This window comes from Pipistrellus kuhlii, unplaced genomic scaffold (assembly GCF_014108245.1).
Source record: "Pipistrellus kuhlii isolate mPipKuh1 unplaced genomic scaffold, mPipKuh1.p scaffold_m20_p_14, whole genome shotgun sequence".
Classification (NCBI taxonomy): Eukaryota; Metazoa; Chordata; class Mammalia; order Chiroptera; family Vespertilionidae; genus Pipistrellus; species Pipistrellus kuhlii.
Genome location: NW_023425449.1, coordinates 45,592,203 through 45,608,456, shown reverse-complemented (window position 1 = coordinate 45,608,456; position 16,254 = coordinate 45,592,203). Strand labels below are relative to the sequence as shown.

The following is a 16,254-nucleotide window of genomic DNA, read 5'->3' as shown; positions in this document are numbered from 1 at the left end:
ATATTTTCTTAATATCTGTGGGTTATTTCAATGTTGTCAGAACTTCACATCATTTCTAGGACAAGTTATTAGAAGCTATTTAATATTTAAAATATAGCATATTTTGTAGAAAGGATAGAAATTACTTGATCAGATAATTCTTAAAAATTCATATTTGGCCACGAAGGACTAGCTAGTGAAGTAACTGCTATTCGCAGTGGCCAGAAGTGGTCAGGTAGGCATGACTGTGGGTCTGCATCCTATGGGCAAGGTTGCTCCTGGCTCTTCGCCCTGAAGCTTCTCATCCTCACACTGCAGGTCCCTGACTGCAGCCGCAGGTCATGCTTGTAGCCTTGCCGTTAATTAACTGTGCGCCTGGAAAACCAGTCTCTAAACGCAAGGAGATGGAATAACAACACATACTGGGCTCCATTGTGAGGGAGATATGGAAGCATCTGGAGGCAAAAACTAGCAAACTGGGCCCCTTGCCTGCTTGGGGGGCTGGGGGGAGGGAGGGGAAGCAGGAGGCAAATCCTGGCACCCAGAGAGGAACACAGAGCAGAAGCCCACTTGCCCTGGAGGGGCCAGAGGGGACTTGGTCAGGGTGTGTGTGTTCAGGGCTGCAGGGAAGTCAAGTCAGGAGCCGGCACAGGTCTGAGGAGAAGGAGCTACACAGGAAGGTCCCAGGGGAACTGGAGGTGACCTGGCTGGACCCAACAAGGGCTACACCGTCTGCCCTCAGAGTCTGTGAATGTTCATCGCAAACTCTTCTCCAAGTTTGTTTTCCCAGACCTTGGAAATTTTGTTGGAATAAACCCTATAATTAAAGGCTTAAGAGATAGTACATCATTTTGGTTGGTCTAGTGGTCTATGTACAGCAGCTCCTCGCTTTGCATTCCTCTGGGTGGTCAAGCCAGCTTCCTATTAAATAACACCAGTTTCCCACCAACACCAGGTGCCTTTTGGGGTCCTTAGAGGATGGGCTGGGAGAAGGTTCGGGAAGCCCTGGCTTAGCTGCCAGGTTCTCAGTCCACAGACTGTGGCACCCCACGACCGGCCCTTAGCCCAGCCCCTCATTTGAGGGCCATCAGTGAGGGGTTGTGGTCACCTGACACTTGGGTCACACAAACAGCAGATGTGGGGGCACTGTGTCCTCATTATGAGCCATGTGGCATTTCAAACAGATGGATAACCCCAAGAGTGACTTGGTCACTAAGAGGAAAGAGCAGCAGGAACTGGAGAGGGTAACGGGCAGTGGAATGTAGAGATCACGTAATGGAATTATCATAAAATATCAGGACAGTGAAATGTAAATATAATTTAAATGGAAATGTAATGCCAGTGGGATTTTAGGGCACAAAGCCTAACCACAACCCTAACCCTAACCCTAACCCTAACCCTAACCCTAACCCCCTAACTCTAACCCTAACCCTAACCCTTACCATAGCCTTGCATCGAGGCTGATGCTTCCAGTTGACTCCAGATGTGTAGCCAGAGGAATTCAGGAAAAGCAAACATATGGACATGGATGAGGAAAGTGGGGAGTCCCAGGAGAGGGACAGGGGGGAAAGAGCTCCCCCTGAAGGACACTGGGGCACGATTATCTGCAGGCCCAGCCGCCCTGCCCATCCACCCTTGGGAGGCCCCCTCGCAGGCTCCATGCCCTGAGTTAGGAGAACTGACTGCTCACTCTATTTTGGAGAAGTCATTTTTTTTTCTCAAAAAAATAAAACACATTAACTCTCAATATTTTTACCATTTTAAATAACAGTGTACCACGTAACTATCAGTTTTACTGTATTTCCCTGTCCATGTATAGCCTAGAATAAGGTAGTTTTTAATGTTTTAACAAACATTTGTAAAGACCATGGAAAGTCCCATTTTCCCGCTGATTCTTAGCATCACTGCCCGGCCTTCTCTCCTGCCCCCACTCCATGCCGGGGAGTGTGAGGTGTACTCACCGAATCAAACCAACCTGTCTGCTCAATTGTCATATGAAAGCAGGTGTCTAAGGTTGAAGCAATTTTCTGGGTTTATAAAACTCTGTCTTAAGAAATTCAAAGTCAAAAGCAGACCTATTAAATAGCTTTGGTTGATTAAATCTCTAAAATATTATCCAAATATCAGACACCTAATTTTAGGCTTAAGCACCTAAAAGTCCAAGTTGTACTTTATGTAGTCCAGTAAGTATCATGAAAATGGGAAAAGCTGTCTAAATTGTATTTTGGGGGACTTAATATTTTCTTTTCTTTTTACTATAAAATATTTTAAACACATTAATCAAGAATACCATGAATAAAATGTACAATAAAAGGTAATTTAAGTCAAAGGGAAACAAAATGAGAAGTTCACATACCGATTGTAGAAGTCATCTCTGTAGTAGTCATAGTCGAAGACGTAACCACTAAGGGGAGAAAAAAAAGATTAGTTGACATTTGTTTCAAGCACATTGATTTGGGTACTAATTTATGATGTTCTAGCAAGCAATGTAGATCACTTTATAAATATTAATACTAATTTTTCAATGTAATTATGTGTCTGAGGAGTTTTGCAAGATGATGTTTCCTTGCTATCACAGCATGCCAGAGAACTGCCACATGTCTGACAGAGCAGAGACTGACGCTGGTTGGAATGGAAGATGAGAGCAGGAAGCAGAATAAAATATTTCAATACTTGTCATTAAACAAGACTGAAGCCCATTTTCCCCCCAGAAAAAATACAATACGGCTGTCTCTTCTTCCTAAGGTCTGCGCAATGAGGCTAACCAATGAACAAAAGGAATCAAAATAGCATAAATGAAAGGGTTTAGTGGCCCATTCTCTCTAAGAATAGTAAGGAGGAATGTGGTTTCCTCAGAAATTGAGCTTTTAAAATTCTAAACACTATAATTTAATACTTTTACATCAGAAATTTTTTTTTTAAAAAGCCACTTGGCTGAATCATACTAACTGTAACAATATTATAGGATATTCAAAAAGGAATTAAAGAGTACATTTCAGTGATAAGGTTGTTATGAATAAGCACCTCACTGGAATAAATCACACACTTTGCCTCTATGCACTATAGTGTAGAGTTGATAAAGCACTTTCTATGCAGTATTTCCTTTTATTGTCCTCAAAACAACCCAGGCTGGATACTGCAACTGGAAGAAACTAAAGCACACAGGACCTCTGTGACTTGCTCAAAATGATAAAAAAAAAAAAGTATTGAATTTATTTTTTAGTTATTGATTTGAGAGAGAGAGAGAAACATGGCCCTGTTGTTCCATTATTTATGCATCACTGGCTGATTCTTGTATGTGCCCTGACCAGGGGTCCCCAACCTTGTGTACCAGGACTATACTCTAACCAGCTGAGCTACTCCCCGAGCAATTACTCGAATGTTTACCACTAGAAAGTGACGGAGCCGACACTGGAGGAAAACCTCCTGAATCCAGGTCAGGAGTGCTGTGGTGACGCTGTGTGGCCGCCCAAGCTGGGAAAAGTTTACTCTCATGCCAACACAGCATCTGCTCTACAAGGAAGTGATAATTTTTAACATTTACTCGTTTATTTTGTCCGGAAGCTTATGATTTTAGCCCATTTTAAGTTTGCACTTCAGCACCATTAGGTACATTCACAATGTTGTGCAAATATCAGCACTACTTCCAGAGTTTTTCATGTTCCCAAACAGACATTCCGTGACCCCCGGCCCCCGCCCAGTCACTTCCATTTTACTTTCTTTGTGAATTGGCCCAGTCTAGATTTGTCCTATAAGTGGAATTGTACTGTATTTGTCCTTTTTGTCTGGCTTGTTTCAGTTTTCAAGGTTTATCCATGTTGTAGCACATAATGGAATTTCACTTCATTCCTTTTTATGACTTAACTGGGGCCCTGGTGCATGAAATTTTTGCACATGGAGGTGTGTCCCTCAGGCCAGCCTGCACCTTCTCCAATCTGGGACATCTCACTCACAATTCAGGACTGCTGGCTCCCAACTGCTCACCTGCTTGCCTGCCTTATGGCCCCTAACCGCTTTTGCCTGCCAGCCTGATCACCCCCTAATCATTCCCCTGCCAGCCTGATTGATGCCTAACTGCTCTCCTGCTGGCCTGATGGCCTCCAACTGCCCTTCTCTGCTGGCCTGATCACCCACAACTGCCCTCCCCTGCTGGCCATCTCATGGTGGCCATCTTGTGTCCACTTGGGGGCAGCCATCTTTGACCACATGTGGACGGCCATTTTGTGTGTTGGAGTGATAGTCAATTTGTATATTACTCTTTTATTACATAGGATAATATAACAGTGTGTAGAAATTCTATATAATAAAGAGCTAATATGCTAATTAGATTGGATGGTGGAACGACTTTCTGGAACAACCTTCTAGATGATCTTCTGAATGACCAGTGGGTGGGGCCATAGGGCCTGGGCTGTGAGGCAGCCAGGGCTGCGATGAATCAAGGCAGCCAGGGCTGTGAGGGCCAAACCTCTTGCACAAATTTTGTGCATTGGGCCTCTAGTCTATATATATAAAACCCTAATAAGCAAATATACTGAATGGCAAAACAATGGAACAATTGAACAACCAACCAATCGCTAAGAAATGTGCTGATCACAAGGGGGATGCGTGGAACATGGCAGGCATTGGCAGCAGGTGGACATCAGCCACAGTGGGATGGTGGAATAGGTGAACAGGGGTGCCAGACCAAGGTGGGGTGCTGATTGTTGAAAATTCTTTGCTTCTGTGTGCCGCGGTCCCACTGGGCGCTTGCACCTGCTGCCTGCGTTGGCTCTGCTCCCACCTGCTGCCGGTGCCTGAGCCACTGCCTGTGCCCGCTGCCAGTGCCCAACACTAGCCCCGATCACCTGGTGCCAACAGTGAGTGCGAATGGCAGCTGCCATCCCCAATCGCCCCTTAGGGCTTCTCCACCTCTCCCTGCTCCTGAGGGGTGATTGGGGCAGCAGCCGCTGCTCGCACCTGCTGCTGGCACAGGTCCCAGTTGCTCCATGTCATCATGTGTGTGAGCGGTGGGAGCAGGGCTGCTGGCAGAGAAGGGATGGGGGGGGACTGTTGGAGGAGGAACTGGATGGGGACGTAGAGGGTAGGCTGAGACCTGCCCCTGTGCTCACAGCAGCTTCATGGCCCACAGTTCCTTTCAAGGTGCACAGATTCATGTATTGGAGCTTAAGTGTATGCATAATTGATAAATATCACTTTTTGTTTAAAATCATGCTACTTTTACTCTAATTTGTCATGAATAATTATTGTTTTAGCTTAAGTTTGATTATTTGAAGAATATGCTCATATTATAACTGGAAGTTTGTACCCTTTGGTCTCCTCATCGCTCCCTATTGCTAGGCACTGCTGGCGTCATTCTACCCTCTTTTTCTGAGTTTTTTCCTGATTCCACATGTAAGTTGGATTGTGTAGTACTAGTCTTTCTCTGTCTAACTTATTTCACTCAGTATATGCCCGCAAGACCCACTCATGCTGTCCCGATGACTGGCTGTCCTTCCTTGTGGCTGAGTAACGTTCCATTGCATGGCGCCATGTCTTCCTTAGACAGCCATCTGCGGACAGGCACTGAGAAATGCTAATTATGTTTTATAATATTTTTCCTGAGACTCTTTTTTATATTAGAACCTTAGACAGCAGTAAGAAGAAACAATGACACACGGACCAATTAACACATGTTTCTAATGTGACTGACGGTGATCATTCCATTCCTGTGTCTTCAGCCTTTAGGAAACACTTCAGTAATTGGACAGCCTCTGGAAATTTAAAAATCCACAAGTAAAATAATTCTTTTTATTGTTCTCGGTGGCTGCTTAAGTGACCTATCCATCCTGCTTACTTTGTTTGACCCCGACTGCAAAGGTCATTCACAGGAGCAGGCGAGGCTGGGCGTCAGAATGGTTTGACCTCCAAGCCCCACATCTGCGTTGTGAACTCGATTTTGCCTGTCAGTTGGTAATGAGATGAAATGTCAGGGCAATCATGATGAATCTGCTTTTGTCCTGATGGCCTGAACTTTTAGCAGAGACGCGGGCTCACTTCATTGGCTGTAAATTGAGCTGGGTTTCTGAGGAGGAGGAAGAGATCCAAGGGGGTGGAGAGAACACTGGGCTTGTCTCATGCACGTTCCTCATGCCCTGTGGGCCTTCCTGCCGCCCTCCTCAGCTCCTTTTTTTTGGTCATTTTTCTTCCCTCCAGATTGTATCTCTTTCATAAAAATCTCTCCTTTTTCTTTCTGTGCAAACCCTCACTGGAAATTAGCTGTCAAAAATGGCATCTCCAGCAGTCACATGGACGTTTCTAAGGCACATCATGCATCCTAGAATTTTGCTGCCGGAAAACCACTAGTCTTTCACATTGAAAAGGTCCTCCTTGCCCTCCCCTGAGCCAGGAGGGCAGCTGCTATGCTTGGGGCTAAGCTCTTTTGGCTTTTTAGAAAGGAATCTTTGCAAATTTCATTGCGGTAGTTTTGTCTGTCACCCTGGACCTTAGGCCACTGAAAACCAAGGGCAATAAATTAGATTGTGTAGCGCACTGCCCAGGAGGAAACCAACTGCAGTAAATGTCAGCATTTCTGTCATTTGAGGGCAAAGCCAGTGGCACGGAGCAGCACTTGATTTCTGGAAAAGTGGAATGAACATTTTGAATATGTAACCCAAATACTTCATATTTCCACCTTTAAATCTGGTACACATTCATGATTTTTATTCTACTTTTCAATGCACCTTTAATCTATTTGCCCACATTTCTTTAAAATTTAATGAGAGACCAGAATTGCTAAAGTAATTGTTGAGAGTCGTACAACACACACACACACACACACACACACACACTTTGTTTTATTACTGAAGATTAAATGAAGCCTAGTAATGCTCCTGGAATGTCATTTATGCTTTTTCATTTATAGAAGAAGAGATCACCACAACTCATTGGGTTTTGCAATATATGAGATCAATTTTCTCTAATCCCTTTGTGTTCATAAAATCAGCTTAGTGTGAGCAGACTAATACACAAAAGTATTCTTGGTATTTTCCATTATGAAACTTCATTAAAATATAATCTGAAGAATGTTAATAAACTTAACACAAGGAGGGAGCAGTTAGTGACTTCCTAACAGACACCCAGGCAATAGTGACTATTACTGGAGCTTCTCAATGACGGCATTGTGCTCTCTAGAGTAAGCTGAATAATCAGTTATTGAGTACTTATTGTAAGCACAATACTGGGTGCTGTCAATAATTCAGGCAGAACATGGTTTTTAATCTCAAGGAAAGTCATTGAAGTCATGTAAGTGATCAGACATATACTCAGGAGATCATAATTCAAAGCAGAATTTGATAAGTGCTAAAATAGAAATAGAAACTACTACGGGGGCTTGTAGGATGTGGCTGGTTGGACACAGTGATCAGAGGTGTCATGAGAGCTGGCACTGGGCCTGATCCTTCTAGGTGGTTGGAATCAGTGGCAGGATCAGTGGCGGAGTGAGCATAGAGAACGGGCTTTGGGAAGTTCACGGCTCTCAAGAGCCCTCCTCTCAGCACACCCCTGGACGTCCTGGGTGCAGAAGTGATGACGGGAGCTCATGCCTGAGCATGCAGAGCTCCTCTCCCTGAGCAGGATGTCACCTCAGCGGCCCCAGAGACCCTGCTCCAACCTGTTGTAAAGCTGGGCATAGGCTTCCAACTCTGAGTGCATGCACATAGATGAACAGATTTTCATATGATTAAATCTGTACATTTACTTTGGAGTGTGTGTATGTGTGTATAGTGGATACACACATGCATAGATTCAAAGTTCAAAAAGAGTGAATTAAGTTATTTAGTCTAAACATTATTGACCAAATATTGGATTTACACCCAGGGACCTTTGGATTAGGGGTGTGTGAGTGGGGAGAGGGAGGAAGGCTAGCAGGAACCTAAAAGATTTATGAAATTCCAGGCTATTGTGGACTAGGACCTGGCAGCTTAAGAAGATCAAGTGCCTAAGAAGTTCAAAAATTAAACAACCCACTGACCCCGGTCAGAGTCTGATCTCTTACTTGCTGTGTCAAGCTCACTCTCACACATTTGAAGGGTGGTGACTTTAATGGAAAGATGTGTGAAGGGTGAAAACTGGGAACAAGAGAGAAGAAGAAGGAAAAAAAAGAATTCTTTTTCTGTTTTCTGGCTGAGCTGGCCGAGGGAAGCACCTCCCGATGGGGTGTGCTTGTCCCCTTCCCCTAACAGGCTCTCAGGAGGAAGAGCTGCACATGGCATTCCAAGCTGGATCTCATTGTCACTGCTGTCTGCTGGTTTAGAAGGAGTGAAAATAAATATCCAAGTACAGCTCTCTTGGTTTCGTGATTACTTTCATGTACATGAGAATGAACATTTATTTTTTACAGACATCTTGACGCCTTTGATGAGAGAACGGTAAATATGAAAACAGGTGAACCACGCACCAGATCCTTGCAAGGCCTGGCCTGGAGCTGCGCAGTCTTGCCTGGGGTTGGAACACCAGCTCCCAACAGGTATTCCTGGTCTCAAGTCTCTCCCAGATTCCCAACCCCCATCTACGCTGCTAAGGAATTAAAAGCATTCTTTCCACACAACGTCAGAATAAACAGAGAATCGCCACAGCACCTCTTAGGCTGCTCCGCACGGCCTCCAGGTAACATTGAGACTGCAAACTTCATTTCTCTCCCAAATGCAGCTGCTCCTACAATGGTCATCAGCAGAGTGTCCCATTGCTCATTCCGCCCTTCCCAGTCCTGCGCTCTGTGGGGCCCACAAGGCTCCTTGCTCTCAGAGACCCTCCTCTCCACAGCCTTGGCCTTTGTTGGCCTGGTTGCTCAGCACAAAGCCCCCTGTTAGGGGCTCTGCTCAAGGTGTGCACCTGTCAACGTGTTGTATCTTCATTGTGTTGAATATGCATCCATTTTTAAAGGCCTAACTCATTGTCCTCAATTAAAATGTATGTCAAGTTAGACTAAATTCCACCTTCTGTGCTATTGTTTGTTTTTGTTATCTTGTTTTGCCGGTGTTATTGTTTGCTGTATTTCTGAATTTGTATTGGAATTAATGCTTGTCAGCCCCTTCTGTTCCTGTCACATAGCTAATCTGTACAGATTTATTTCTGTTAGCCTTTTCCTTCACAGACCAACCTCTCCATCCCATTAAGCACTCCTGTCTTCCTTTGAACTTAATTTACTCTGAATCTCTCGACACTGGAGTTTTCACAATAATTATTCCAGGAGGGCTCATGTCGGAGTCCCACTGGGTAAGACCCATCTCTTTGTTTTAAATGATTTAGTCATCGGTGCCCAGGTGTCATTCTCATCATAATCAGTTATAATCTTCTGGCTGAAGATTGTATGGAACTGGCTGTGCTTGCCTCTGCCTCACTGGGGGGAGGGGGGAGGGAAGGGGAGGAGAGGGGAGGGAAGGCAGGAGTGTGTAGTCACCCAGGAAATATTTTTTGAACTGAATGGTACCATTTGTGAAACGTTCTCCTATAACATTTATTTTTATTACATTTCGTAGGAAAACAACATATCTACACTAGAATGTTTAAACATCTGAATATTAATTTAGAATTTTAGACCATTACAATGGCCATCTTGGGTTAGACTGTTCTATAACATATTTTTTATTTTTTAAAAATATATTTTTAGCCGGGACCAGTTTGGCTCAATGGATAGAGCGTCGGCTTGGGGACTGAAGGGCCCTGGGTTCGATTCCGGTCAAGGGCATGTACCTTGGTTGCGGGCATATCCCCAGTGGGGGGTGTGCAAGAGGTAGCTGATCAATGACTCTCTCTCATTGATGTTTCTTCTAACTCTCTAGCCCTCTCCTTTCCTCTCTGTACAAAAATCAATAAAATATATTTTATATATATATATATATATATATATATATATATATATATATATATATATATATATTGATTGATTTTAGAGAGGAAGGGAGAGGGAGAAATAGAAACATTGATGGGAGAGAAACATCAGTAGTCTGCCTCTTGTATGGGGACTGAGCCTGCAACCTGGGCATGTGCCCTATCTAGGAGAGAATCCAACTGGCACCTCCTGGTACATGGGATGGTGCCCAACCAACGGAGCCACACCGGCCAGGTTGTCCTGTCATTTTGAAGTTGAATGTGGCCTATAGGATCTAATGGTGAGTTCTGAATGTGACTCAGTAACATTTCACTGAAGAAACAATAAGGTATCTAAAACCATGAAAAAATGGGGGTTGATTTTTTATCTTAGCATCTATCCTAGTTGGCAGCCATAATATAGCTGCTCAAGGTATCCCCTCCCCCCTCACACACATAAGCTCTTAAAGTGTAAGTGATGCCCTTCTTTGCTGGTATTTGGCAGTGACTAGTTAACCTGTGATAACTGATTAGTTCTGCAGAATTAAGTGGGAAATATTTTGTTTATTTATTTAATATACTAGAGGCCTGGTGCATGAAATTTGTGCACAGGTGTGTGTGTCCCTCACCCAACCTACACCCTCTCCAATCTGGGACCCCTCAGGGGATGTTCAACTGCTGGGCCTAAACAGGCAGTTGGACATCCCTCTCACAATCCTGGACTGCTGGCTCCCAACTGCTTGCCTGCCTGCCGTATTGAGCCTAACCACTTCTGCCTGCCAGCATGATCACCCTCTAACACTCCCCTGTTGGCCTGATTGTGGCCTAACTGCTCTCCTGCTGACCAGATCATCTCCAAATGCCCTCCCCTGCATATTCCCTCTTTATTAGATAGGATTTTTTCTTCAACATATTGGACAGCTCTAACTGGCTGATTTGGCTCAGTAGATGGAGCAATGGCCTGCAGACTCAAGGGTCCAGGTTTGATTCCGGTCAAGGCCACATACCTTGGTTGGGGGCACATACCCAGTGGGGAGTGTGCAAGAGGCAGCTGATTGATATTTTTCTCTCATAGATGTTTCTAGCTCTCTATCCTTCTCCCTTCCTCTCTGTAAAAAATCAATAAAATATATATAAAAAAGAAACATTTAAGAATCCTCCATATCTGCCTGGCTGGTGTGACTCAGTGGCTGAGAACCCAAGCTTGACCAGGCGGAGTTCGCTGTGTGGGTGCCTGTGCTGCTGCCAGCCTGAGACCCCTGGCTGAGGACATGGACCCAAACTGCTGCTTGGTACTGGAGCATTCACAAGTGGCTTCAGGTTGGGTGGGAATGTCCCTGAGTCACTATGGTGATGCCGGGATGTTCCTGCCCCACCCCAGCCACTTGGCGCCTGCACTCATAGCTCTGAGTGGCCAGGGGGTGTTCTGGGAACCCTGCCCCTCAGGGCCTTCGGGCCTACAGGCTAAATGCTTGGGTTCCAAGGATGTTCTGGGGACCCAGGCCAATCAGCACCTGTGTATGCAAATTGACCGCCATCTTTTTGGGTTAATTTGCATACTTGCTCTAATTGGCTGTAGTGTAGCAAAGGTACAGTCAATTAGAATTTTTCTCTTTTATTAGTGTAGATAATTGACCAGAATCAAACCTGGGATCCTTGAGTCTGCAGGCCGACGCTCTATCCACTGAGCCAAACCAGTGAAGGCAAGTGGGAAATCTTTTGAATCAAGAAATATTCTGTACTTTAAAATGTCACTAAAAGTGTGGAAAAGGTCACATTTTGAGATGGATGAAATAAAGATCCATCATCCTGGCTGGTGAACAGACTCTAATTGGGAAGCGAGGCTTTAAACCGTGTGCCAGCACTTTCGACACAGATCTGTGGCTCACACGGCCTCTAAAAATGAAAATAACTTTTATGCACAGGATGGTTGTGCTGGATCACTAATCTATTACTTAGACATTCATGATGGTTATAATATGAAACTCTGAAGAGGGGATAAAGAGGGAGGAAGGTGGAACCCTTGGTGTGCAAGGGGACTTGGCAGGGTCCGGGCTGCCCTTCTGGCCCCCTTGGGTTGAAAATGCAGTTCCTACAAAGAGTGAACTTGAATGAAGTCAGGGAAAGTGGCGTTGGGGAGCCACTTTGACCCCCAGCAAAGCCATTTATACTGATGATGTGGGACAAAGAAGAGAGCCGCTGAGGCGTGTTCTCTGCTGGTCTGGAACTCTGAGACGGGCCCTGGGAGCTCTGCCTGTGCTCTCTGGGGCTTTACGGTGAAAAGCAGACACACTTCACCAGGAAAGGAGAGCGGACCAGAGGGTATCTGATGGGGACACAGTCCATGGAAAAGCCCAGAAGGCTGGACTGAGGATTCCACCCGCGCAGATGCCCTCAGGCCCCGGGGTCAGTGCTCCGCAGTCACCGCCTTGCACGGTGCCAAGAGTAAAACCTGACGCAGTCGGTGGGCATGGGCTGAGGAAGGACAGCACTCTGAGCCCTGGCCCTGCAGCCCGAGTGGGTGCTGGCTGCCGTCAACACGGCCACGGCCACTCGCAGACACATTGGAACCGCAGCCTGGTGACCGATGCTGAGCACGCGAGAGCAATGCTCAGCTCCTGGGGAAGCCGTGGTGGTTTTGAGAAGCACATTCACCTCCAGAGAGGCCAGCGCTGCTCAGAGCTGGGCACAGGAGCGGGCTGGCTGCAGCGCCCAAACCACCAAGCCAACAGCAGCGGGGGTGCAGGAGGCAACGGGTCAGTGTTTTGCTCTCACATCGACGCTTCTCTCTCTCCCTTCCTCTCCAAAATTGATAAAAATATATTAAAAATAAAATAATTAATAGGTAAAAATTGCTATGGCTAAGAGTTTAGAGGGTGCAATTAGATTATTTAGCCAATATTGTCTAAGTTACAATTTTAACACCATTTTGCCTTAAAAACACACAGAGCCTGGGTGACATCAGACTTGCTATCGGTTCAAATGGATTTAATGCCTAAATAGTGTTTTCTCTCTGACTGTGTATCAAATGATAGGTTGCTCTTAAAAAAATATATATTTTATTGATTTTTTTACAGAAAGGAAGGGAGAGGGATAGAGAGTTAAAATCATCAATGAGAGAGAAACATCTATCAGCTGCCTCCTGCACACTCCCCACTGGGTATGTACCCGCAACCAAGGTACATGCCCTTGACTGGAATTGAACCCGGGACCCTTCAGTCGGCAGACCAACACTCTATCCACTGAGCCAAACCAGTCAGGGCAATAGATTGTTCTTTAAACACCTCAAGGCTTCATGGTCACCCAGACCTGGGGAAGGTGCCCGTGACAAGTGATAGCCAGTCCCCAAGCAGAGCCGGTGCAGACCGTGGCACTTGGCGTGCGGGACACGTGGTTACGTGAATTTGCGAGGTGCAGGGGAAGTGCTGGTAACTCTCTTGAATATTATCAGCAACAAAGCCCCGCCCGCTGCTTCCTTTCTGAGTAGAATATCAGTCAGTCTGTTAATGCTTCTGTGCATTCTCCTCCCTCCAGGAGCGCATCAGTCCTGCAATCCAACACTTTCCTCTCTCCCAGGAGGACGTTTCCAGGAGAAATGAAAGCGGTTGTGGCCACCAGCAGCCCAGTGGGGCCCTAGCAGCCCATGCAGCCGTGACATTAGAGCTGGCAGGACCGAGCCGGGCTGGGAGGACGCCTCTGTGTTTCATTAGTGAAAGGCTGCCGGTTCTTGCTGCTGAGGAGCCTCTGCCACGCAGACCATGGTGATGGATCGCCCGTGTCCAGGGGAGGCTGCCTGCCACCCTGTGGGTTTACATGACCTTGGCGGCAGGAGCACACTGCAGGCAGCAATCCTGGTAAGAGCCTGGGCTGAGCTTTCGGGCTTCCGCAGCTGAGCTAAGGGCAGGCTGATGAATAAATGATGACTGCGGCGTCAGAGGCTCCGTGCACTGGCCCGGGAAGTAGCCCGGGGCCTCAGAGCAATAACAGCACACTTGCTAAAAGAACCATTCATTTTGTGATGGCACTTGTCTGAGTTTAAAAAGCGAGAAATGGATTTTTAGAAGGGGTAAATTGGTGTCATCCACGTATCCCCGTTTCCCTGGAGACCAAGAGGAATTGAAACTACAGGATCACAAAGTAGTCACTGAACTGGTCATGGTGACTCCGTGAAGTCCGATGGGTGTTGAAAGCTTTGGACAGTTTCTCATTACCCTCCCTTCATTCTGACACTGCACCTGGATTTTAGCACAGGCCACAGCACCCCACCCTTCCACCAGGGACCTGGGACACCACTTTCCCCAGCGGGGGCTGGGGTGATTCCTTAGGATATCTTGAAAAAAGAAAGAAAATATTTGGGCCTCGCTGGGAGGAGGCGGGTTTTATGTGTGTGGAGTCACAGTCCTGGTTTCTAAAGTCCCATCACAGACGTGGTGGGGCCTCAGTGCAGCGGGAGGCAGAGCCAGTGTCCAGCGTTGCCTCCCACTGTGCGTGGGGCCATGGCCTGGGCCCTTGGGAGAAGGAGGGAGCCCAGGAGTGCGCCCTGCAATGAGTCCCCAGAGAGCTGAGAGGAACCAAGAGCCCAGAGCATGAGGCGAGAAGAGCCGGAGAGAGGAGCTTCTTGGTTGAGGGGACAGATATCTCAAATCCTCCTGTGCAGGCAGTGGCCACCTCACCCTGGTCCCTGCCCTCTGCTCCCCGGTTTGACTGACAGCAGCATCTTCACTGTCCCCCCCACTTCCCTGGGCCTGTGCCTATCTCCCCCTCCCTGCCCTCCTGCAGCGACCTGACCTGCGGGGAGGGAACTGAAGGCTCCCTGCGGGCTTACCCTGCGGCCTTCTGGCTGAGTGGCCCAAACCTCATGCTCGCGCTGGGCTTCCCAGCTGCTTTGCTTTCAGGAATTAGTAGGTTAACGAGGCATGGTGCAGACATGACCTCGATGCTCAGCGGGAGCCTCCGGGATGGCACCCTCCCCCCTGACTCTGATATCCTAGTGGGCATTTCCCTTCTGTTCTTTCTAGATCCTATTTTTATTTTTTTTTTGACAAAGGAAATCTGCATATATTTAAGACACACATTTGGTGTTTCCATATGCGTACAGATTGTGAAATGACTTCCACAGCCCAGCTAACTAACCCAGCCACCACCTCCCACAGTTCCGCTTTCTGGGTGAGAGCATTGAAGATCCACATCTTTAAAAGCAAGTTGCAAGTATAGGAAACAGTGCTGTTAACAAGTCACCATTAATGGCAGTTCCCAGAACTCATACCTCCACCTAGCTGGTGGCCACTGCTCCCCCGCCCTGCCCTTGCCCCCCTCCCAGGCTCTGGGCTCAGCTGGTCCAGCTCTGCCTCTGTGAGGCCATGCACCTTGGCCTTTTTATCTGACGTTTCAGTTACTGAAATGTCCTCCAGGCTCATCCATGGCATCCCGAACAGTGGGTTTCCGCCCGGCACAGGTGAGGGTGCCCAGGGCCTTGGGAGCTGAGCAGGAGAGCGGCTCGGCTGGCCAGGGCCCCTCGCTCATGGAGCCAGCGCCTCAGTGCGATCAAAGCCATAACTGGGCTTCGTGTCCTGAGTGTGTGTTCAAATGCCTCAGTCAAGCCGGGAAAAGAATGTATTCTGATTTTCTATATAATTTTTAAATAGCCCGAGTTATTTAAATTATCCTAAGTCAGTAAGGAAGCCTGAAAAAGGTGTTTACCCATGCGATAAATAATCATTCTCCCAATGAAGCTACTCCTGCGAACATTCATCTGCTGAACAACTGGCATGAATCAGGGTTTCAGTTCCAAATGCAACCAGTTCATATGCAGCCTTCCCTTTAGAAGGCCAGCTCCTGGGACAGGTGAGGAGCTAACTCACTGCGGTTCCCTCTGGTGCTGAGGATGAGCAGCTCAGTGTGGGAGTGCCTGTCCCTGGAGGACTCACCGTGGCCCCGGCTGCACATGGACATCTCCGCTCAGAGGCCAGAGAGCGCACGCCCTCCCTCCTCTGTGCTGTCCTTAAGCAGCTGAGGAACCTTTCTCAAGGCAAAACTGGTCTTAAACTAAGACTTTGATTTTAGAATCTTAACTGGATCGACCAGTCAGTCCGAATTCTTTACCAGGTGCTGACTGATGCCCCTCTTCTCCCAGCGCACTTTCCAGATCAGAGTCTGCTCGGTGCCACTCAGAGGAAGCCTGTGCCAGGCGCGGTCCCGGGGCTGCTTCGAGGTGTGACGAGGAGGACAGGCGGAATAGGCCGCTGAGGGGTTCTCTGGGCGCAAGTCTGAGTCTGCACTGAAGGTCCAGGCAGTTCAGCTGGGACTTCTTATTGTCAGGTGAGAGGGGAAAAGCATTTTATTTTCTAAGTCTAATTAATTTTTTAAATTAATTTTTAATAAAATTTTCTAATCAATTATTTTATTTGTCGAAAAGTATTTTATATTATA

The 16,254-nt window shown here is 46.8% G+C and overlaps 1 protein-coding gene across 3 annotated transcripts in view; it reads right to left on the bottom strand.

Moving 5' to 3' along the window:
• Window positions 1–16,254, bottom strand: part of RALYL (RALY RNA binding protein like) — a 519,639-nt gene that overhangs the window by 69,077 nt on the left and 434,308 nt on the right. For all 3 annotated transcript variants that reach the window (XM_045581553.1, XM_036437321.2, XM_036437324.2), the window contains one exon: window positions 2,336–2,383. In XM_045581553.1, coding sequence (XP_045437509.1) covers window positions 2,336–2,383 — 48 coding nt within the window. The remainder of the gene's footprint in view (window positions 1–2,335; window positions 2,384–16,254) is intronic.